Here is a 24,404-nt window from a genome sequence, read left to right on the forward strand (position 1 = left end):
GACCTCCAACAGACCTAGACTTGTCTACAGACATGGCAGGGAACCCAGAACGCAGCAGGGAATCGATCCGTTTCTTTCCTTCTGGACACCAGAGCCACTGACTCAGTCCTGGGAGTTTGGGGATGCCACCTCTCCTTTATTGTCGGGTACAGAGGACAGCCTTACCACCTCACCAGATTTAATTGCACTTTCAGAGTTACTTAATGAAAAAAGATTTCCACCTAAAATAAGAGCTCATTGCTTCACTCCAGATCCACTGCCTATGTTTCTCACGTGCATACAGACAGGGCCCTGATCTTTGCCTTGTCCTTAATTCCAAAAAAATAAGTTCTCATGCACCACAAGCTTTTCTCTTCCCAGTTCCCTGTTCTAATTCACTGTTCAGCTAATGGTACAGAACCACCACAGAACTGGAGTCCAGAGATCAACAAGTAAGAAACTGTAACAGCTAAAACGTATTTATACCCCCAGACCCAAAAGCGTCTGGGTGCTACAAAAAAGACTTTAATATAAACATCTATTACTGTGAGATGCTTTTAACAATTGATCACCTGTCTCCTGGATGCCAAACTAGTAAAGGAAACAGGTGCTTTAAAATAATCTGTCTCTGATAAAGCTTAACATATTTCAAAATCCATAGGGACAGGCCGGATTTACCTCAGATAAATGTCAACATAAAATAACAATGATTCTTTTCTCTCTCTAAGTTTTTTTTCTGTGCCACCAGCATCTTGTTAAACAGAAAGTTCCCAGTCACAGCCAAGAGGGATATGTGTCTCCAGAGCAAATGGATGACAGACACAACGCCTGTTTACCTCAGAAAACTCCCCTTCTCCATTACCCCCAGAGCCAACTGACGTCCAAGTCAGCTGGAAGCAGTTTTTGAGAGGAACAATGCCCCTAGTCCCATCTACCTGCTTTTTTAATAATAAGTGAAAGTCTGGGTTGTAAGGATTCGGTCCTTAATTACGTCATCAGCCTGCGATGGCATCCCAGCCTAAAAGGCCGGTGGGCCCTCTGTGCGTCCCTCTCTTTCCTTTCCACTCTTTCCTTCTGTCTGTCCTCTCTCTCCCTCTCTCTCTTCCTCTCTCTCCCCCCCTTCTCCCAATAAAGCTCTAAAAAGGTAACCATGGCTGTGACTCTCCTCCAGCACTCTCCTCCGTAGGCATGGCCACCGCGGGCGGCGGCCAGCCACAAGCAGCACGCCGTTGAACCAACAAAGTCTCCCCAATAAACCTAAGGATGTGTCCTTTCTATTTCCAGGAGTAAATCATTTATAGTCTGTGGATTATAAAATGGAGTCTACTAGGGCAGTGCCCAGCCTGAAGTACCGCTGTTTTTATACACTATGGAGTGACTTAGAGAAAAGCACGCCCTGATCTGAAACTGAGGACGACTTGAACTGCTGATCCTGAAAGAAAAAAAGAAATAAAAGGAGACATGACTGCTCCTAGGTATGGTGGAGGAGGAGGTTTATTGTAGATAAAAGGGAGAGCATAGCCAGAGGCAGAGACATCTGAGAGAGTCCAGAGTGAACAGGACCCTGAGCCAGGCCATTGAGAGGGATTAGGATTTTGCCGCCACTCCAGTTGCATGGCCGCACATGCGCAGTTCAGCAGTTGTTCAGCAGTTCAGCAATGGGTCTTAAGTCATCAGTGCACGCTGGTGATTACATGCGCACGGTGTGGTCACGCAATCAGAGCATGCATGCGTGTCGTAGCTCCGTAAGCCTACCTGCGCAGGTTCACGGGAATCCTTAAAAAGCCGGACACAGATTCCTCCTGCTTCTCTGTTCTCTCCTCCCCCACTATCTCTGTCTCTCTGTCTCTGCACGTGCTTCTTCCCCAGGCCTGGTTCTTTTGCCCACTTCCCTCCTCCTAATAAAGCTCTGATACTGGGTTTTGTCGTGGATTGTCCCTCATGACCTTTCCGCACGGTAACCGGCGCCACTATCATTTTAAAACGGCAGGGAGGAGGAGATCTAGAGGCCAGGAGGGCAAAGGGTAAAAAGGATCAGTGTAGCCAAAATGGCTGGATTATATATATATAGGGAAGAACCGCTGGGGTAAGAGCAGCCAGCCCCTGGGCTGGAGTTTTTAGGGTAGAGGGCAGGGTATGCCAGCCATACCCTGTACCAGGTCAGGACTGAGGGAGGGATGCTGGGAGAACCTGGTGGCTAGGTCTGGTTTTTTTTAATTTTTTTAAAAAATTTTTTTAAATTTTATTTTATGTGCATTGGTATCCTGCCTGTACACATGTCTGTGTGATCTTGTAGTTACAGACAGTTGTTAGCTGCCATGTGGGTGCTGGGAATTGAACCCGGGTCCTTTGGAAGAGCAGTCAGTGCTCTTAACTGCTGAGCCATCTCTCCAGTCCCTAGGTTTGCTTTTTTATTGTTGTTGTTAAATAGGCACCTCAGCTAGCCTGAGGTTGGATCTGTTAGATCCGAGGTTTGAGACCTAATAGACCCTATCTCCCATGGAGATCAGATGAAGAAGCTGGGTTACAACTGGTTGTGGGCAGCCCTATTAGGTGCTGGGAAGCAGAGTCCTCTGGAAAAGCAGCCAGTTCACTTAACAGCAGAGTCGATCACTCCAGCCCCCCTTTACTTGACTTCCTGGCAGTCCATCTCTTTTTGTTCTGTAGGATGACTTCACCTTTTAAAAAAAAATTGTTTGTTTGTTTGTTTGTTTGTTTGTTTGTTTATTGAGACAGGGTCTCGCCATGTAGCCTTGACTGTCCTGGAATTCACTATGTAGACCGGGCTGGCCTTGAACTCACAGAGATCTGCCTGCCTCTGCCTCTTGTGTGTTGGGATTAAAGGTATGTGCCAGCATGCCCCACAACCATACTTATTACTTACAGAGATTTAAAATCTTTTTGTTCTATGTTCTGATGTAAATCTTTGTGTAAAGTTACTCAGTTTCACCTGTCTGGCTATACAAATACTTCCGCATGTCTGCTGTCTCCCATGCCAGCCTCACTCTAGCTTCCTGAAGGGCTGGCCATACTGATCAGTTCTCGGCTACCTGTCCACCAGGGGCAGAGTTAAGGAGACCCAGGTGTATACCCGGGGGCAGTTTTTGTGGAGTTTCTAAGGACAGACTCAGAGCGCTGCAATAAAGAACCGAGTTCATCCAGACGCCTCTGAGCGCTCAGTCTAGAGTCACAGTGACTTGGCAAAACCTGAGCCAGCTCCTTGCCAGCCCCACCCTGCCCTTTGCGTGCAAAAGCAACTTCCCAGGGTTGAGTGAAGAATAATCCACACAGGCGGGATATGCAGGCAGGTCCAACAAAGCTTGGGTAATTTCTTTTGGAAATTTCCATTTTGTACCTAGGAGGTCCGACAGGGGACAGTTGAATTTACCCCATGTGTACCCATCTCCTCAAATCCCCTCTCACTCCCTGGCTCCCAAGGAACCCTTTTGACTTCCGTGTGCAGGAGTCCTATTCCAGCCGTAGACTGCTTCTCCCTTCGAGTAACTTGGTATCCTCCGCCCAGCGCCTCTGGGTTTGGGAATCCAGCCCCGCCTTCGCAGGCTGCCCCACTCAGTGGGCCGGGTAGGCAAGATATAAAGCCTCCGAGTGCTCAGCCGGCAGGGTTTACACTATCCTAAGCTGCACCCCAACGGATCTCTCCGTAACTCTTCAGGGTCGTCCGGGCAACCAGTTGCTCAGCCAGTCAGCGTCTGGGTCTACGATCCGCCCTCAACATCCAGAGCCATGGAGGGTGAGTGCAGCTCCAACTCCAGCCAAATTCATCCCGAGGATGATTCAGGGGCTTGCTGTGAGTGAACAGTGAAGTGATTAGGGTCCTGGATGAGCCTTGACTAATCTCAGGAAGGGGAGCTTCTGTTCCTAGCCAGAGACGCAGATTATTCTGCAGCCCAGCCTCACCAGAGGGTAACTAGAGCATTGCCCCTCCAGCATCCCTTCCCTAACAGAGCTGGCCACTTTTGGCACCTTGTTTGGCCTGTTTAGAGACAGGGCCTCATGTATCCCAGGTTGGCCTTAAAACTGCTGCATAGCGAAGGACGGCCTTGAACTTAGGGTTCGCTTGTGTCCACTGCCTGAGTGCCAGGATTGTAGGTGTGCATTGCCGCGCCTGGGTTATAGGGCACCGGGAACTGAACTGAAACCAGGAATTTGTGCATACTAGGGAGCACCCTACCATCTGAGCTCTGTGCACACCCCCAGCCTAGGCCAGAGAGTATTTAAACATTTGGGAATAAGTTGCGAACATTAAAAAATAGAGGCAATTTATAGGGACTCTTGCTGGGCTTGGCACACACCTTTAATTCCAGCACTTGGGTGGCGGAAGCAGGCAGATCTCTTAAGTTCGAGGCCAGCCTGGTCTACACAGTAAGTTCCAAGACAGCCAGAGTTACATATTAGGAGAGAGGCTCTGTCTCAAAAACAAAAAAAAAAAAAACGAAAAAGGGATTGTCAGCTGCTGGAAGAAAACAGGAAGGTGTGGAGATGGGGGACCGGCTGGAGCTGGGAAGCAGTGTAACAGCACTGGGACCCAACTCCAGCCTGCCTGGCCCTGGAGAGTTTCCACTGTGACCCTGGAGGGGGAAATCTGATTTGCTATTTGCTCTATTTTCGTGACAGTCTCCCCTCTTTGCTATCATCCCAGGGGTAAGTATGGGAGGGGGTCCTTGGACCTCACTACCACACTTGTCCAGTACCTAACCGCTTTCTTGAGCAACTAGCCTCCAGAGCTAAGCGCTTCCCCACAGGGGCTGGCTCAGCACTAAGGTTCCGGCAGCATTTCCTCAGCTGGGGCAGGAGTCTACCTTTCTGTAGTTCCTTTCCCTCTGTAACTACTGCAGCCTGCACAGATTCACTCCGGGTCTGCCCTTGCTGAAAGCGTGCGGGTAGCAGGTGGATGCTGAGAGGATCCTCTGAGCTCTACCTTGAGCTGCAGGGAGAGACAGCAGCGGAGAGTTTTCAACAGCTGCTAAGACTGTCTGCTGTTTTCCCTTTGTGTACTGTGGGGCGTTTACCCACCAGCCCCACAGCTCCCCAGGGTTTTCCTGAGTGTGAGCATCAGGAAATATTAGAAGGATTTATTGAGGAGAATCTTGCGGAGATAAACAGATATAAAATAAAGGATAACCTCGAGAGGGCCTGGAACCTATTCCAACGGTCCCCGACTGTCTCTGCCCCAGGGTTTTTATAGAGACGCCAAGGGATGGAGCAAATGACCTCCTCCCCCAGCACAGCCAAGTGCAGACCATCTCAGACACCTGCACTCAGGCCCGTGGTCTTAATCATCCTCTATGCGGACCTGCTGGGTAAAGCCACAAGGAACCCGAGAACGGGCTCCCACAGTGTACCGGTCTCTATTTATCCACGGGGGATAAAGGTTCCAGGAGCCCTCCATTGGAACCGCAGCGGCACGGAGTCCGTGCATATTACGTTATCTTACACCCCCGTGCCCGTGGTTCACTTGAATGTTTATTCACTCGCCCATTTGCTCGTTTTGGCCAGACTAGATTCTGACTCAACTTGGTCTAGGCTGACCTTGAATTCCTGCTCCTCCTGCCTCTCTCCCCAGTGCTGGGATTACAGGTGTGTGCCACCATGCCTGACTAAATTTAATTTGTAGGAGATTAACAGAAATACCCAAACAGAAAAAAGATGGCAACCGTAGGCTGTAACACAGGCATCCTCGTCGGCTGTCTGCTGCTGTGATAAAACAGACCAAAAGCAACGTGAGGAGGAGAGGCTGTGTTTCAGTTTACAGTTCTGGGTAATAGCTCATCACTGGGGGAAACTGAGGCAGGAACCTGGAGGCAGAAACTGAAGCAGAAGAACTCTGTTTACTGGCTTGCTCTCCATGACTTTCTCAGCCTGCTTTCTTATCTAACCCAGTGGCACCTGTCCAGGGTGACACCAAGGACAATGAGCTGACCCTCCCACATCAATCACTAATCAGGAAAATGCTCCCCACCCGCCACTAGCCACAGGCCAGTCTGATGGAGGCAATTCCAACTGACCCCTTGTCCACTTGGCAAATAGACACGTCACTATTAAACCATACCCTTTTTATTTCATGTCCCCAAGATTTCCTGTTACTATGACAGTGTAAACAGCCCACCTTTTAAAAGCTACACTCCATATTTTCAATATTTTACAACAAAGTTTCCATAAACTATCCAAAGTCTCTTAACTGCAGGTTCCTGGAAAGTCAAAAGCCAGTTAAATACCTCCTATTCTGAGAGGAAGGCATCAGGGCACAGGTACAATCAGATCAAAGCAAAAACAGCCTCCAACTGTGCAAACAGTTTTGGGTCTGAAATCTGGGACTCCAGAGAGTTTGATAGTCCTGTCTCTGTAGCTGCGACACCTGCAGCTCATGCAGCCTGTCTCCTGCCTCCAGGCCAGCTCTGCTCTATACCCGCCACTTCCTCGGTGCTCGTCCCACAGTCCTTGTATCTCCAGCATCCTGGGGTCTCCTGCCACTGAGGCTGCACCTTCACCGGTGGCCTCTCCTGGCCTCGCACAGTGCCAGGCCTCCGCTGTTCTCCATGACCCCTTTATGCCTTCAAAACCAGTACCACCTGGGTGACGCTTACACATTACCAAGTCACAGCTGATTTTCCAGCCCCAACTGTCCAGCATCGGTTGTCCCAGGAAAGCAAAGATTTCACGTGGGTGGTGCTGGACTCCTGTCAATCACAGTCGATTCCTCAGCTGACCAGAAACCGCTGATTCTCAACATAAAACGTCACAAAACAGTCCTGCTAGAGTCTTTGAGGGACTCTCAAACTTCCCTCTGAAACCACACACACCAGCCTTCCGTCTACACTGTTCTGGGCAGTCTCACCTTCCAAGTTCCCACAACAGCTCATTAAACTCTGAGTGCTCAATAGCTTTTTCAGTCCGAAGCTCCAAAATCCTTCCACAATCCTTACCAAAAAAACCCCCCAAAAACAAACAAACAAAAAAACCCCAAACAACAGAACAACGCTGTCAGGTCTATCAGAACAACAATCCCACCCACTGTGATGCCAATTTCAGTCCTACTTGGTTTTTCTGTCGCTGTGACAAAACACTGACCAAAAGCAACTTGGGGAGGAAAGGGTTTATTCCGTCTTACAGTGCCAGCTAACAGTCCATCATTGAGGGAATCAGGCAGGAACCTGGAGGTAGGAGCTGGAGCAGGGGCCATGGAGGAATGCTGTGCATAGGATTGCTCAGATCACTTTCTTACACAACCCTGGACCGCCTGCAAAGGGGTGATACCACCCACAGTGGGCTGGATGCTCCTAAATCAATCACTAATCAAGAAAGTATCCCATAAACATACCCCTAGGCCAGTCTGATGGAGGAAGTTTTTCAGCTGAAGCTCCCTCCTCCCAAGTGTAGTTTGTGTCAAGTGAACAAAAAGTAACCAGGACACAGGGTTTTTTAAAATATGAATTAGCCGGGCAGTGGTGGCACAGGCCTTTAATCCCAGCACTTGGGAGATGGGAGGCAGGCAGATCTGAGTTCAAGGCTAGCCTGGTCTATAGATCGAGTTCTAGGACAGCTAGGGCTACACAAACCCTGTCTTGAAAAGCCAAAGAGAGAGAGAGAGAGAAAATTAAAATGAAAAATAACAGCAGAGGCCGGTGGATAATCTCTGTGAGTTCAAGGCCAGCCAGGTCTCTGTAGTGAGGCCAGCTGGGGCTACACAGTGAGACCCTGTTGCAAAGACAAACAAATAACTCTAACAAAACAAAACAAATGCTCCTAGCTCTCTCTGCAAGAACATCCTCTTTCTGGTGCCTCTCTGGTCACTCAGGTCTCTTGAGCTGGCATCCATGAAGCTGTGAGGCCCGGTGCAGAGCCTAGGAAGCACACCAGTGTCCGGGTTGTCGGGAGGTTGAAAGCAAGAACAGGATGAATGCTGGGGCAACTGATGGGGGCAGCAGTCCATTTCCAGGCGACAGTCCAAAATTGAGAGCTTCCAGGTGACAGCTACCAGAGTTTAGAGTCAGGGTTGGCAAGATGGCTCCTTGGATAAGGATACCTGCCACCAAGCTTGATGACCTGAGCTTCATCTCTGGGACCCGCATGGAAAGAGAGAACCATCTCCTGCAAGTTCTCTCTCTCTCATATATGTCTGAACACATTAATAATGTAACTTAAAAGCACTTGGGTGTTAGAGGCAGATGGACGTTTATAAGTTTGAGGTGTGTGTAAACAAGCTGCTCCAGGGCATCCAAGGCCACATATTGAGACCCTGTCTCCAAAAACAAAAAACCCACAACAAAACAAACAAAAAATATGGGGCTGGAGAAGTGGTTCACTGGTTCAGCGCACTGGCTGCTCTTGCAGAGGATCTGGGCTCAATCCCCAGCACTCACAGGGGAGTTCAAAACTGTTGAAGCTCCCGTCCCTTTGAGGGTACCCGGCATGCATATGTCGCACAGGCAATATATGCAAACAAAACACTCATATCTATAAAACCAATAAGTTAAAAGAATTAGATGTGATTTAAAAATTGATTTATTGATTCCCCTGAGACAGGGTCTCTCTATCTAGCTCTGGTTGTCCTGGAACTCACAGAGCTCCCAAGTGCTGGGATTAAAGGCTTTCACCACCATACCTGGCCAAAAATCACTTTTCATAAAGTTTAGACTCCACAGTAACGTATGCCACGCCCTCAGCTCCTACTATACCTAATAGATGCCCAGTTAACAGTTGAGGCACAGCTGGGAGGTTGGTTTCTGCTGACATGAGCATTCCAGGGGGTAAATGGAAGTGGAAATTAAACACAGGTGCAGAGGGAGGAGCAAGAATCTCCGGGGTTCAGGGTTCATCGAATAATGAGCCCATCTGTTTCTTGGAAGTGCGCCAGAGGAGGGACCGAGCGGCATTGGCAGAACCGCGCTGTGGCCGCGAGGCTGGCTGGGTAGTAGAGGGTGTGAGGCTCCAGGTTCAATCCCCAGGACCTACAGGAAGTAGATGCTGAGCCCTTAGATATGTGCGCTCCGCTGAGACGCAGGCAAAGCGGAAGTTGAGCTGGAGGTGCTGACGGTAATTTCTGGTGTGTTTTAGAGCTAAGCTGCAAAACAAGCAGTTAGGTCTTTACCCTGGAAGCTATTTCTGTCTGTGGAATAATTCAAAAAAAGCTCAGAACTAGAGAGATGATTGGGTTAAGAACATTTGCTGCGTAATCACGAGGACCAGAGTTCACATCTAACAAGTCTGGCACCCCACAAAAACCTGTAACTCCAGCTCTGGAGAAATCCAGCGCCCCCCTCTGGTCTCTAGGGGTACCCACATATAAATTACACATAGATACACGAAAAGTAAATCCTTAAACAAAGTTATTTAACACCAGCCCAAGAAATAATGCTGACAGCACCCAGAGGGCCTTTTTGTAACCTAACCACTATCCCTGACAAGGGTACTTTTATATTGATTTTCTAGGGAGATCACTTTATTTTCATAGAGGTGGTCAATTAAATCTGCCAACATTAATTTCTCACGGACTCGGAATTCTTTCTTTATTCTTCTCCCTCCGTCCTCTTCTATCCTCTCATTTTTATTTTCAAAATTCATTTTATTTGTTATTATACAGTGGTGTGTGTGTGGTGTGTGGTGTAACCGTCAGAGGACAACACTGTCGCTTGTTTTTTCCCACCATTACCTGGGTTCTGAGGATCATCTCTGGGTCACCAGGCTTTGACAGCGTTACCACTGAGCCATCCTCCCGGCACTCCCTCTTTCCATTTTTTTTTTAAAGATTTATTTATGTATGTATACAGTGTTCAGGCCAGAAGAGGGCATCAGATCTCATTACAGATGGTTGTGAGCCACCATGTGGTGGCTGGGAATTGAACTGGGGTCCTCTGGAAGAGCAGCCAGTGCTCTTAACCTCTGAGCCATCTCTCCAGCCCTCCATTTTTTTTTTATTAGTTACTTTTCATAGCTGCGACCAGAGGAGACCCGGGAGTTTGTGGTAGAAGCTCCTCATCTCTTGGCAGACAAGGAGAGAAACGGCCAGAGAGCCAAATCTACTCTTCAGAGGCATGCCCTGAGGGACTCACTTCCTCCAGCCAGCCCCACCCCCACCCAGTCCCCTAAACCCCTGCTTCCATAGTTCCGCCACCTTCTGAAGTAGCACCACCTGCTGCCTGTAAGGACTTGGTTTGGTCCCACCCTCCCCCCCACCCCCCACCCCACCCCGACCCCACAGGGTTTCTCTATGTAGTTTTGGTCTGTCCTGGAACTCGCTCTGTAGACCAGCTGGCTCGAACTTAACAGAGATCCGCCTGGCTCTGCCTCTGGGATTAAAGGTGTGTATTACCACCGCCCGGTAGGGACTTGTTTTTTAAAGACAGGGTCAGCCTCGCCTCTCAGGCTGGGTTGGAACCTATTATCCTCCTGCACCTGCCTCTCAAGTGCTAGGATTACAGACACAAACTACTAAACCTAGTTTTGGGGGTGGGGGGCGTTTCATCTTCAAATCATAATAAGCGCACGCCTAGCCTCATTCATTGGCTCTTCATTTATGGCTGCACTGGACACGGTGCTGCGGTTTCAACGGCGAGGTCGATGAAGTGCTTGCCTTCAAGCACGAGGACCTGAGTTCAGATCCCTAGAACCCAGGTTTAAAAAGAAGGCAAGTGCTTATAATCTCAGGGTCAGGGAAACAGTCAAGAAAGTCCCTGGGGCTCACTGGCATCCAGCCTAGCCTACTTGGTAACTTCCACATATATGTATGTATGTACCCATGTGTAAACACACACACACACACACACACACACACACACACACACACACACACACACACTGGAATTTGATTACTATGGTGAGATATCATGAGTAAGAATTAAATGGGGCATTAACAAGGTGATTGGGGCAGACATGGAGGTCCCAGAATTTGGGAGGTAGATTTAGGATCAGGGGTTCAAGGTCATCCTGTACTATACAGTGCATTTGAAGCTAGCCTGGGCTACATGAGGCCTTCCCTCACAGGAGTGAGAGGTGATTGGGTCACAACAGCTCTGTCCTCAGAAATGATCTAAGCCACTCCCAGAACTGTGGATTAGTGTGTGGAGAGATTGTTTTTGAGTGGGGGGTTGTAAGAAGCTGTGTGGCTCTGTCTTGAATTTCCCTCTTACTGTGTGTTACCCAGCACTGTCTGAGGACTCCCCAGAGTTCCCACCAGCAAGAAGACCCTCACCAGGTGCAGCCTCCTCCCAGCCTCTAGTGCTGTGAACCAAATACACCTTCACACATATATAATAAATCTATCCGGTCTGTGGTGTTCGGTTATAGCAACAGTAAGTGTGATGGTTTGAATAAGAATGGCCCCCATAGGCTCATGCATTCAAATGCTTAGTCACTGGGGAGCAGCACCATTTGGAAGGATTAGAAGAAATGGGAGGTATGGTCTTGTTGGAGGAAGTGTGTCACTGAGGATTTGAAGTTTCAAAAGCCCAAGCCAGGCCGTGTTGCCGTCTCTCTTCCTGTGGATCAGGGATCAGGACGGACGTAGCTCTGGGCTACCACTCCAGTGTCATGAGTACCACCCCGCCCCCACCATGAGGATCATGGACTGACCTTCTGAAACTGTCATGGTGTCTCTTCACAGCAACGGAACAGTAAGGGAGCTAAGACAGAGATGGATTCCAACAACCTATCAGTTACCACTTCTTCCCTGTGATGCCTCCCTGGCTTCTAGCTGCTGAAGCTTGGCTGGCTGGTACAGATGGAAAACCTTAGATCTTTAGATAGAAATGTTCTAAGATCCGAAGCTTTTTTTTTTTTTTTTTTAAATTAGTATTAAGGATGGAGCCCGGAGCTAGGCAAGCATTCTGCCATGAGTTACACTCTCAGCCTTAATTGTTTCTTTCATTTTTCGGACGGGGTTTCTAGGCATTCTGAGGCCCCACCCCACCCACAGCCTCCCACAGTGCTGAGGGCCTCTTTCTCTGTGTGTCTGTGTGTTTCTTCACCCCTAATGAACACCTTTCTTCAACTGCAAAAAATAAAATAAAAATAAATAAATGAGATTTTTTTTGGGGGGGGGGCACAGAGTCTCCCTGTGTAGTCCCAGCTGCCCTCAAACTCAGAGATTCACTTGCCTCTGCCTCCCGAGTGCTGGAATTAAGCGGGGCAGGGGGATGCCAGTACACCTGGCTTTTTTGGAAACGTTTTTTGGGTGTTGACATGATGTTCAAAATATTTTGGATTTTGGAGCCCTCTGGACTTCAGATTTTAAAAGATGAATAAATTACATTTATTCACGTTGTGTGTGTGTGTGTGTGTGTGTGTGTGTGTCTACGTAGCCGTGTGGAGATCAGGATAACCTCAGAGCAGGTTCTCTCCTACCATGTGGGTCCTGGGGATTGGCCTTAGGTCATCAGGCTTGGCGGCAAATGCCCTGACCTGCTGCCCATCTCAGCAGCCCGAACTTCTGGTTTTCAGATTAGAGCTGTTTAACTGATAATCTTAGCCACTCTTCCCCAATCGGAAGAACTAAAGTGGAAACTAAGGTCTGGTCCCAAGCATTTTAGACAAGAGACTCATTCAGCCCATTTGGGTTTTTCCTTCCATGTCTCACCTTCTATCTTAGCATCAAGAAGAGCCCTGGTTGTACTGGCCCATGCAGAGAGGACATCGTTCAACTACGCCATGAAAGAGGCTGCCGTGGAGACTCTGAAGAAGAAGGGTTGGGAGGTGGCTGAATCTGACCTCTATGCTATGAACTTTAACCCCATCATTTCCAGAAAGGACATCACAGGTAAGAACTGTCTCTCTCATTGACAGTGGACCCTGTGGCCCAGCCTCAACCCCTCTCTCCTCCCCACAGGTAAGCTGAAGGACTCTGAGAACTTTCAGTACGCTTCGGAGTCATCTCTAGCATATAAGGAAGGCCGCCTGAGCCCAGATATCGTGGCTGAACAGAAAAAGTTGGAAGCTGCTGACCTCGTGATATTTCAGGTATGGCTAGGACAGAAATCATAAGAAAGCAATGTCTGGGGTGTTTGCTCTTACTGCCCTAGACCTGTCACTCTGCATTCTCTCTGAATAAATGATGTCAGTCAGAGGGTGGTATCGCATAGGGTCACAGATGGTGTGCAGCTGGGCTGCCTGGGCTTTGTGTATTTATTTATTTGTTTGTTTATTTTGCAAGAGCAAAGAGTCTTGTTATTTACAAGTTTAAACCCGGGTCTCTCCATCCATCTGATGCAGAAGCTGAGCAAGAGAGACCCCGAGTAGCAATCAAGCAGGGTTTTTATAATGGTTAGGGTAGGGGATCTGGGGGAATTCCAATTCTATATTGTGTATTTATTTAAATTATGCTTATTTATTTGTGTGTGTGTGTGCACAAGCATGCACGAGGGCACACTCACCCTTTGCGCCTGGAGGACAACTATCAGGAGCTGATTCTCTTCTTGCACAATGCAGTCCTGGGGATCAAATTCAAGTCATTGAGCTTGGTGGCAAGTGACTTTATCTGCTGACCAGTCCTAACTTTGGTTTTTGGAGACACAGTATTGCTATGCAGCCCTGGCTTGTTTGGAACTCACTATGTGGAGCAGGCTGGCTTCAAAGTTCCAGTGATCCTACTGCCTCTGCCTCCTGAGTGCTGGGAGTATAGGTGTGCCGACATACCTAGCCCTGGTACACTCTTCTGAGACAGGATTGGCTTATGTAGCTTAGGATGGCCCGGAACTCCTGATCCTCCTGCCTCTGTCTCCTGAGCGCCAGGGTTAATTATGCTTTCTTTCTTTTTTTTAAAAAATGTACAATTCTGTTTTTTGTTTTTGTTTTTCGAGACAGGGTTTCTCTGTGTAGCTTTGCGCCTTTCCTGGAACTCGCTTTGTAGACCAGGCTGGCCTCGAACTCACAGAGATCCACCTGCCTCTGCCTCCTGAGTGCTGGGATTAAAGGCATGTGCCACCACCGCCTTAATTACACTTTCATGTAGGAACCCGGCCCAGAGGATGACACAGAAGTCCCCGACTTTTCTCCCCAGTGTGCCTGGTTAGTGGACTCTCCTGTGGGCTCTCTTAAAGTTTGTGTTTCTGCTCCTTTTGTATCCCAGACGGTGTGTGGGGTGACAGGGACTTTCGTGTATGGGCAGCAGGCAGCATGGCTGACCCTGCGGGGGGGCGGGGGGGGGGTATTCTCCCTGAAGCAACGGTACCATCAGCAGATGACGTGAGGATTATGTGTGCCTGCTGCCCCATCTCCACCCCACCCCGTGTTGGGGTTACAGGCGCGTAGCACCCAGTTTATGTGGTTCTGAGGATCAGACTCAGGGACGTCTCCGTGCATGCTGGGCGGGTACTCTAGCACTGCACCACACAGGATAGCTTCTACATCTTACTGTAGTGCAGCCGAGGGAGCAACAGGAGTGTCTTCCAGTTCTTGTCTCCGAGTCACCGTGGTTTAGACATAGGAGGCACCTGTGTGAGCCTCAGGTTTATCTTCCATCTTTCACTGCCTTCAGTCTTGTGAAAGACTCTGCAGCAGGTCGTGAGCTGCCAACAGCACATCGAAGGGAAGTGTAAGCGCACCGGACCCAGCATCAGTCTTGGGGTTTTTTGTTTGTTTGTTTTATGGTTTTTCAAGACAAGGTTTCTCTGAGACGCAATCCTGGCTGTCCTGGAACTCACTCTGTAGACCAGGTTGGCCTGGAACTTACAGAGATCCTCCTGCCTCTGCCGGGTGCTGGGATTAAAGGCCTGCGCCACCACCACCGGCCAATCTTGTTTTTGTTTTCATCCAGTTATGAAATTGACCTCCAAGCTGAGTGTGGTAGCACACAGCAGTAATCCTAACACCGGAGAAGTGAACACAGGCCAGCCTTAGCTACATACCTAGCAAGTTCAGAGCTAGCCTGGTCTATGTGAGATTATGTCTTTTTGTTTGTTTTTGTTTTTGAGACAGGGTTTCCCTGTGTAGCCCTGGCTGTACTAGAATTCACTCTGTAGACCAGGCTGCCCTCGAACTCACACATCCATTTGCCTCTGCTTCCTGAGTGCGGGGACTAAAGGTGTGCGCCACCATGCTCAGTTTAAGAGACTGTGTCTTCACAGGGCATCTGTGGTTGGTATGTAACATGAACAGAAAATTTCTTAATAATAATAAAAAAGAGAGATTATGTCTTTAAAATCAAACAACATCTGTGACCTCTGCAGCCCTTTGCTGTGGGTCAGGATCCTTGGAATATGGGAGAAAGCTGTTTAGCTTTAAAAATTTTTTTTATTTTTGGTTCGTGGGTTGGTTGGGATGTAGGTGTGTAGGCCAGAAGATGGAATACCAACCATCTCTTTTGAGACAGGGTCTTTCATTGGCCTGGAGCTCACCAATGAAGCTAGCAGAGAGCCCAGGAATCCACCTGTCTGTACCGCCCCATCTCTCTGGGATCTAATCAGAAGCATGTGAGACCACGCCCAGCTTTTTACAGGGGTGCTTGGGAATTGAACTCAGGCACTAATGCTTGTGAGACCAGCTCTTTACTGACTGAGCTATGTCTCCAAGCCCTACAAATTCTTTCTTTGTCCTGGTTTTCCTCCTGGACGTGTTCATGAGCTTTGAACATGTTTCGAGTAAAGACTTGAGCAGACCCTTCTTCACTTTTATTGGGACCAGAGGGTGGATACGATGCAGTTTTGAGGTGCTGGGGATGAATGCCAGGGTGAATACTTGTTTGCTAGGCGAGTGCTCTGTCACTGAACAGTACCCCAGATAAGACTTTCTCATGGGGCACCTGATAAACTCAATCACAGTGGCCGGTGCTCTACATTCTGAGTGGCTTTGTTTGTTCTAGATGATAGGGGTGTGGATCTGTGTGCACAAGGGAGCCACGTCTTGGGAGGATGCCTGCTAACACAATCTCTTGGGAAAATATTCAGTCATTGCTCACTGAGGCGAACTCGCCTGCAGTCCTTACTCCTTAGACTTTGCTACCAGTTGGATTTCATGGAAATGGATCTTATTTGCATGAGACTGTATTCACACCCAGCCAACGGTTGTAGTTTTTAGGAGAAAAAAAAGAGAGAGAGAGAACCAAGATCAAGGATAGGATTTTCTCTTTTCTTATTATTTTGAGTTAGGTACTACAATATGTTTTTCCTTAGTTTTTTTGTTTGTTTGTTTTGAGACAGGGTTTCTCCGTGTAGCTCTGGCTGGCTTGGAGTCATTATGTTGAACATGCTGTCATAGAACTCACAGAGAGCTGGGTTTAAAGGTGTGTTCCACCATGTCAGGAAAATACATTTTTTAAATTATGTAGGCTGTGTATCTGTGAGTGGGTATGTGTATGTAGGTGTAGGTGCCTGTGGAGACCAGAAGTGGGTGTTGGATCCCTTGGAACTAGATTTCTGATCTACTAAACTTGGGTGCTGGGTCATCTGGAAGAGAAGTATGTGCCCTTATTTAACTTGTAAGCCATCTCTCTAGCCCTGTGTTTCCTTTATTTTTATTTTTGTATTTTTATTTATTTATTTATTCTATTTATTTATTTATTGAGGCTAGGTTTCCCTTTACAGTCGTGGCTGACCTCGAACTCACTCTGTAGACCAGGCTGGCCTCAAATTCACAGAGATCAACTTGCCTCTGTCTCCTGAGTGCTAGGACTATTTTTGAGACAGAGTCTCACTATGCTTCCTGGGATAGCCTTGAACTCAGAATTTCTCAGCCTCCCGAGTTGCTGGGATTGTGTGTGCTTGCCACTATGTCCTCTTACATTTCTTCTTTTCTTGCTTTTTTGAGATGGTCTTGGTATGTAGCCCATGCTGGCCCTAAATCCTCAATATCTTGGCTTCGCCTCCTGAGTTTTAGAATAACAGATGCTCACTACCGCATCCAGTTTGTGTGTGTGTGTGTGTGTGTGTGTGTGTGTGTGTGTGTGTGTGTGTGTGTGTGTTGTGCTATCCGGGCTGGCCTCAAACTCTTGACATTCAGCAGGTCCTGCAGCCCCAGCCTCACCAAGTAGTTCATACTAAGGCAGCGAGGCACTTCCCTGGTTCCCGTTCCTCTGACAGTGCTAACTTTCCCTGTGGGAATGACAAGGGGGAAGGGCCTGTGGTGACACTGTGGACAGTTGTTCAGCAAGTGAACTCTTCCTGGCCAGGGAGAAAGGGAGGGCAGGGGAGTGCCCTGAGCTGACCCCTTGGCTGTCTTCTGACCCACAGTTCCCTCTGCAGTGGTTTGGAGTGCCCGCCATTCTGAAAGGCTGGTTCGAGCGAGTGCTCGTCGCAGAATTTGCCTACACGTATGCCACCATGTATGACAAGGGGCCTTTCCGGGTAGGTAAACTTTGGGTATTTCCTGGGTAGACTCTGCCCTGAGAGCACAGCTGGACTCTAAGTCCAGGGAGGGATGCATTGTACAGCTCTTATAAATCAAATGATGTTTTGCATTTGATTTTTTTTACATTTACTTATTATTTTCATATATGGGTGTTTTGCCTGCTGGTACGTCTGTGTACCATATGTGTGCAGTGCCCAAGGAGTCCAGAAAAGGCCGTCAGATCCCCTGGAACTGGAGTTACAAGACAGTTGTGAGTCACCGTGTGGGTGCTGGGGATTGAACCTGGGTTGACTGGAGAGCAGTGAGTGCTCTTAACCCCTACACCATCTCTCCAGTCCCCCATTTATTTATTTATGTGGGAGGGGCATGCATGGGCCTCAGTGTGTATATGGAGGTCAGAGGATTGCAGACTGAGGGCTAAGGCTCAGGTTGTCAGTCTTGGTGGTAAGCCCCTCCACCGGCTAAGCTACGTGACCAGCCCTCGGACTTTGTTTTTAAAGTATTCCAGGAAAAACAAAAAAGTCGGTGCTGAGGGGATCAATGAGCGCCGAAGGCTAGATAAAACCAGACTTTAAGATGTTCCGTGGATACTTCGTTGTGCTGTTTTTCTCTTCACGTTTGAGATTTTTCCGTAGTAAAAATAAAATGAAAATTTTACTGACATGGTGGTGGACACCTAAAATCCCATTTGAGAAGTAGTCAGGAAGATCAGGAGTTCAAGGTCATCCTCAGCTACATAGAGATACATGACATCCTGCCTGGAAAAATAAAATAACTAAAAAAGGCATTTGTTGTTTGGAGGCCAAATAGTTGCAAAAGAAAAATCTTGTGACTTTTTAATTTATTTAAATTAAAAAAAATTGACACAGAGACTCACTCTGTAGACCAGGCTGGCCTCAAGCTCACAGATCCTCCTGCCTTTGCCTTCCGAGTGCTGGGCCACCACGCCGGACCATCTCCTAATGTTTTAAGTGAGTTTTTGGTTTGTGCCGCAGTCAGGGCTATCCACAGCCACATGCCAGTCACAGCCACAGTTGGAACTTGTGCAGAGTCACGCTGAGGCCGCAGAGGAGCTGAAGTCTGAAATAATAGCGCCTCTCCCTGGAGCCCTGTTCATTAACTCACTGGGATCCAGGAGAGGAGGGTGACACGTGTTCTCTCTTTCAGAATAAGAAGGCCTTGCTTTCCATCACCACTGGGGGCAGCGGCTCCATGTACTCTGTTCAGGGTGTCCACGGGGACATGAACATCATCCTCTGGCCAATTCAGGTACCTCGTTGTCAGTGAACTTCCAGGGGAGTTTGTTAGCTGAGCATTCCTTGGAGTTCAAGCCTCCAGACAGAAATCGCAAACTGACCTGAGGTGTGAGGAGGAAGGCCTGGCAACGGCGTAGCATTACCCAATGCTTCCTTCAGGAGCTTATGACATAGATGACCTAGGCCGCTGGGGTACATGGTCAGTCTCTCTTAACCAATGTGCACCTGCCCCTCAGCGTGTGGAGCCAAAGCCTTGGGCTCCCCAGTCTTCCTGGAATTGTATCTTCCGCTCCAGAACAACATTTTGTTTTTCCTTTTATTTTATTTATTTTTTTAATTTATTTTATTTTTATTTTATGTGCATTGGTGTTTTGTCTGCATGTATGCCTGTGTGAAATGTCAGATCTTGAAGTTAAAGACAGTTGTGAGCTGTCATGTGGATGCTGGGAATTGAATTCGGGTCCTCTGGAAGAACAGTCAGTGCTCTTAACCGCTGAGCCATCTCTCCAGCCCCATGGTTTTTCCTTTTAAAAAGTGTGTGTGCACGTGGGCGCTAGAGGACAACTTTGGGAAGTCAGTTCTCGCCTTCCACCTTCTCGATGCTGGGGTTCTCTTCTTTCTGTCCCGGTATGTGTAGTCGAGACTAGCCGGCCTGTGAGCTTCTGGGCAGTTCTCGTGTCCCGGCCTCCCATCTTGACATGGCATGCTGGGATTGCAGATTCATGCCACTGCGTCCACTTTTTTCGTGGGTTCTGGGTTCTAACTCACTCCATCAGGCCTGCAAGGCTGGTACCTTTCCTCACTGAGCCATCTCTCCAGCCCTTTTCTTTCTTTCTTTTTTTTTTTTAAAGGGTGTGGTGGTCCGGTGTGGTGCAGTGTGTCATGGGCTGGAGAGATGGCTCAGTGATTAAGAGCACTGGCCACTCTTCCAGAGAACCTGGGTTCAGTTCCCAGCATCCACATGGAAGCGCACACCTGTCTGTAATTCCAGTTCCAGGGGATCCGACACCCTCACAGACATACATCCTACAATGAATATAAAATACAAATAAAAAACTTATTTTGAAGAGGGGCAGCAGGGTCTCATAATGTAAGCCTAGGGTGACTGGATTTAAGGCATGAACCAGCGTATCTGGCTCCCCAGGACAAGTTAAGAAGTGAGTTCATTGCCAGGCAGTGGTGGTGCACGCCTTTAATCCCAGCACTCGGGAGGCAGAGGCAGGGGGATCTCTGTGAGTTCAAGGCCAGCCTGGTCTACAGAGTGAGTTCCAGGACAGGCTCCAAAACTATACAAAGAAACCCTGTCTCGAAAAACCAAAAAAGCCGGGCGGTGGTGGCGCACGCCTTTAATCCCAGCACTCGGGAGGCAGAGCCAGGCGGATCTCTGTGAGTTCGAGGCCAGCCTGGTCTCCAAAGCGAGTTCCAGGAAAGGCGCAAAGCTACACAGAGAAACCCTGTCTCGAAAAACCAAAAACAAAAAACAAAAAACAAAAAAAACTGAGTTCATCCAGCTTGCCTTAGCCGTGGGCGTTGGGGTCACTGGACCCTGAGGATGCCATCCTCTAAAGAAGGGGGATTGGAGAAGACACTGAGTGAGGCGGGCATTAGAAGGACCGTTTGTAAAGACTGAGCTCACCATGCAGAGAGGCAGAAAAATGCACATCGACATGCTCTCCCTGGCAGAGCCATTGCCAAGGAGCAAGCACTCTCCCTGATGTAATAGAACTTCCGGCTCTTTTGGCAGAGGATCCAGGTTGGCACAGTTCCAAGATTTTATTCATTCAAAGGAAAGCTCCACCAAGAAGGCTAAATGGGGTGACAGGAAGGGTGGGAGGGAAGGGAAGGGAAGGAACTGTAACAACTCCCCGGGGCACCTCAGGTCGGACTGGACTGTCTCTCACTGGCAAGCCCAGATCACCCTTTTACAAGATTTTTAAACATTTAGCCAAGCAGTGGTAGGGCATGCTTTTAATCCCAGCACTTGAGAGGCAGAGACAGGAAGATGTCTGTGAGTTCGAGGCCAGCCTGGTCTACAGAGTGAGTGCCAAGACAACCAGGGCTACACAGAGAAACCCTGTCTCAAAAAACAAAAATGATTTTTAAAACTTTAAATTTTATTTTATGAGTTTGGCCTGAATGTGTCTGTATACCGTGTGTATGCTATGTCAGCAGAGGCCAGAAGAGGACATTGGATCTCCTGGAACAGGTGGGACACCACCATGTGGGTGCTGGGAACCCAACCCCGGTCTTCTGGAAGAGCAGCCAGTGCTCTTAACCACCAAGCCCTCTCTCCAGCTCCTAGACGGTTTTGTTTGTTTATTTATTTTTTTTAAGATTTCTATTTATTTTATTGCTCTGTGTGTGTGTATGCTACATTTATGTAGGTGTCCAGAAAAGGTCATCCAATCCTTAGAGATGGAGTGACAGTTGGTTGTGAGTCACTCCACTCGAGTTCTGGGAACCAATGTTGGGTTGTCTGAAAGAGCAGCAAATCTTAATGGTTGAGCCAGATCTCCAGCCCCTAGACCAACTTCTTTTTTTTTTTTTAATAATTTATTTTATTTTATGTGCATTGGTGTTTTGCCTGCATGTATGTCTGAGTGAAGGTGTCAGATACAGGAGTTACAGACAGTTGTGAGCTGTCATGTGGGTGCTGGGAATTGAACCCAGGTCCTCTGGAAGAACAGCCTCTTAACCCTCTTAACCGCTGAGCCATCTCTCCAGCCCCCAGACCAACTTCTGATGCTTGTTTACAGTACAGCCTGCCAGACTGCTCCTGCGACTTAGCTCTGTGTTCTGTGTCTTGCAGAGCGGCACTCTGCATTTCTGCGGCTTCCAGGTCTTGGAACCCCAGCTGGTGTACAGTATTGGCCACACCCCACCAGATGCTCGGAAGCAGATCCTGGAAGACTGGAAGAAGCGCCTGGAGGCTATCTGGGATGAGACGCCACTCTATTTTGCTCCAAGCAGCCTGTTTGATCTAAATTTTCAGGCAGGATTCTTACTGAAAAAAGAGGTTCAAGAGGAGCAGAAAAAGAATAAATTTGGCCTTTCTGTGGGCCATCACTTGGGCAAGTCCATTCCAGCTGACAACCAGATCAAAGCTAGAAAATAAGATTTTTTTTTTCCTGAACATGTAGCTAAACCTAGTTTTTTTTTTCCCAGCTTGTCTGACTTTCTTTTGCTTTTTCCTTTATTCCACAAAGATAGGAAAAGAAGTAGGTTCACTACATACACTTTTGGATAGTTCTATCATCGAGTGTATGGCTATGACTGCAATATGACCAAAATCAGATTAGGTGCCACAGGTTCCTTGGGATATGGAGCAGGAGGGCTGGAAGATACTCCTCTAGGTCATCTACACAATATAACCCCTTTCTTAGGGCTAGCCCTGGCTACATGGCATCTAACTCTCCAGAGATCTGTTTCTTTTAATTACCTCTCTGTGGTTTAGGGCAGAGGGGAATTGCTCAAAGAAAATAATGGCTGAGGGACTGACTTGCTTAGCAGTTAGTAAGCTAAAGCCTGTTTATGATACATCCTGGTTTCAATTACTGTGCACTGACTGACATGCCTCCCAGGGGGATTTCTTTCCAGCTCTTCTCGGTGTTGTACACAGCACACACAGGTCCTGGGAAATGAATACTAAAACAGGTCTCTGTCTCATTATTCGAATTCATTTTTTGCAGAAATAAATGAACACACAAGGGCATGGTGGTACAAGCCTTTAAGCCCTTCAATACTTAAAAAACAATAGCCCCCTGCTGAGCTGGAGAGATGGCTCAGCCGTTAAGAACACTTGTTGCTCCTGCCCAGGACCTGGGTTCAGCGTCCAGCTAAGACACCTACATAGAAGCTAACAGCTGTTTCTAACTCCAGTTCCAAAGGATCCAGTGCCCTCTTCTGGTCTCTGCAGGCACCGTATGCACACAGTGCACAGACATATGCAAGCAAAACATCCACACACATAAAATAAATCCTAAATGCCAAAACAAAGCAAAAAACCATAGCCTTCCACCAAAACAGTTTCATCTATCCAAATGTCTTGAAGGTTTTTCTATAATATTGTGAAATCAATGACATTCCTTTCGTATTTTTAGAGATGTTTTATTTTTAATTATGTGTATTATAGGCATGTCTGCCTGAGGGTTTGTGGACATGTGAGTGCAAGTGCCCACAGAGGTCAGAAGAGGGCCTTCAGTCACCCAGAGCTAGGGTTACAGGTGCCTGTAAGCCCCTGGAAGTGGGTGCTAGAAACCACACAGGTCCTTTCCAAGAGCAGAAAGTGCTCTTTAGCTCCCAAACTATCTCTCCAGCCCTGATGATGACTTTCATTTTAAGAGAATTCACTCATATTTGGATCTCATGATTTGGGGGATAAAGTTGTGGGTCTTATTATTTATGGTGAATAATTTTAACATTGGTGTGTGTGTGTGTGTGTGTGTGTGTGTGTGTGTGTGTGTGTGTGTGTGTGTGTATACATGTGTGTTGTGGAAGTAGCTAAAGAATAATCTTCTCACAAAGGTGAAGCAAGCATTCTTCCCTTGAACTACACTCTCAGGTGCTCATTTTGGCATAACAATTTTGGCATGAATTTAATTTTTATTTTGGTGTGTATGTACAGGTGAGTGTGGGTGCCCATGGAGACTAGAAGACGGAGCCACAGATCCTGTAGTTACAGGCATCTGATTGTAAGCCACCTGATGCAGGTGCTCAGAGTTGAACTCCATTTGGGCCCTCTGCTAGAGCAGCAAGGACTCTTAAACATTGAGGCATCTCTCTAGTCTCCCCCCCCCCCCATTTAAATTCTTGAAATGCAAGCTGGCCATGTTGACAGTGTTATGACTATCCTCTCAGCATCAGGAGACTGAGGCAGGGGGGTCAGAAATTTAAGGTCTTTCTAGCCCTAAAGATGGGTCAGAGGTTAAGAACACTGACTGCTCTTCCAGAGGTCCTGAGTTCAATTCCCAGCACCCACATGGTGGCTCACAACCATCTGTAATAAGATCTGATGCCCTTTTCTGGCCTGCAGGCATACATGCAGGCAGAATGCTGTATACATAATAAATAAATCTTGTAAAAAAAAAAATTAAGGTCATCCTGAGCTACATAGTGAGTTTGAGGCCATCTTGGGCTACATGAGACCCTGTCTCTAGAAACAAACAAATCTTTAGGTGCATCTCTTTCCACTGTGGGTGCAATTCAAGGAAATTATAATAGTATACCCTCTTATGACAGATGGCAAGAAAATATGCAAAGCTAGGTGGCCAAAAAAAATCTGCAGACCTGATTTAGTGCTGGAGGCTTTGGAATTTGAAGTGGGAGTTCACTCCACCCATGACCTTGGGCTATCTGGCCTGATAGTGGCGGTGCTTCTTATCCACCTACGTGATAGTTTAAAGGGAGAAGAAAGGGGGTCTCACTCTTGGGTGGTGAAGACCGGATCAGGCGGTGAGAAGCAGCACGTGATTGGTCCCCAGCTTTCCAAGGACTCTGCAAATGGACTTACCTTATCTGTATCAGTGAGTCTGTTTTCCCCAGAGGACCCCTTAATAATAATATATATTACAAATGGTGCAAGCTAAGGGTACGAATAAAAGACATTAAATGACATTATAATCGAAGGCCGCTGGCCACAGGAGTGAATTCCCACTACAGGAATTCATTTCAACAAATAAACCCACTTCACTGGTATCAGTGGTACAGGCATCCAGGTTGATATACTCGGGGTTCTCTAGAGGAATAGAACTCTAACAAAATGACTCCAGATAGATAAATAAAGGGGATTTATTGAGATGGTTTTCAGACTGTGGTCCAGCTACTCCAACAATAGCTATCTAACAACAGAAGGACCAAGAATACAGCAGTTGTTCA

At 47.7% G+C, this 24,404-nt stretch overlaps 1 protein-coding gene across 2 annotated transcripts; it reads left to right on the forward strand.

The window, feature by feature from the left end:
* Positions 1-3,358: 3,358 nt before the first annotated feature.
* Positions 3,359-22,240, forward strand: Nqo1 (NAD(P)H quinone dehydrogenase 1). 2 transcript variants are annotated; one of them, XM_052728709.1, is made up of 6 exons: positions 3,435-3,730; positions 12,584-12,751; positions 12,821-12,951; positions 17,157-17,270; positions 18,442-18,543; positions 21,340-22,240. In XM_052728709.1, the coding sequence occupies exons 1-6, from the start codon at positions 3,724-3,726 to the stop codon at positions 21,643-21,645; spliced, it is 828 nt and encodes a 275-aa protein (XP_052584669.1). In that variant the 5' UTR covers positions 3,435-3,723; the 3' UTR covers positions 21,646-22,240. The 2 variants fall into 2 exon arrangements, with proteins under 2 accessions (XP_052584670.1, XP_052584669.1); XM_052728710.1 differs by lacking the exons at positions 17,157-17,270; positions 18,442-18,543 and having other exon boundaries at positions 3,359-3,730.
* The last annotated feature ends 2,164 nt before the right edge of the window (positions 22,241-24,404 follow it).

This window comes from Peromyscus californicus, unplaced genomic scaffold (assembly GCF_007827085.1).
Source record: "Peromyscus californicus insignis strain IS unplaced genomic scaffold, ASM782708v3 Scaffold_8__1_contigs__length_139910024, whole genome shotgun sequence".
Taxonomy (NCBI): Eukaryota; Metazoa; Chordata; class Mammalia; order Rodentia; family Cricetidae; genus Peromyscus; species Peromyscus californicus.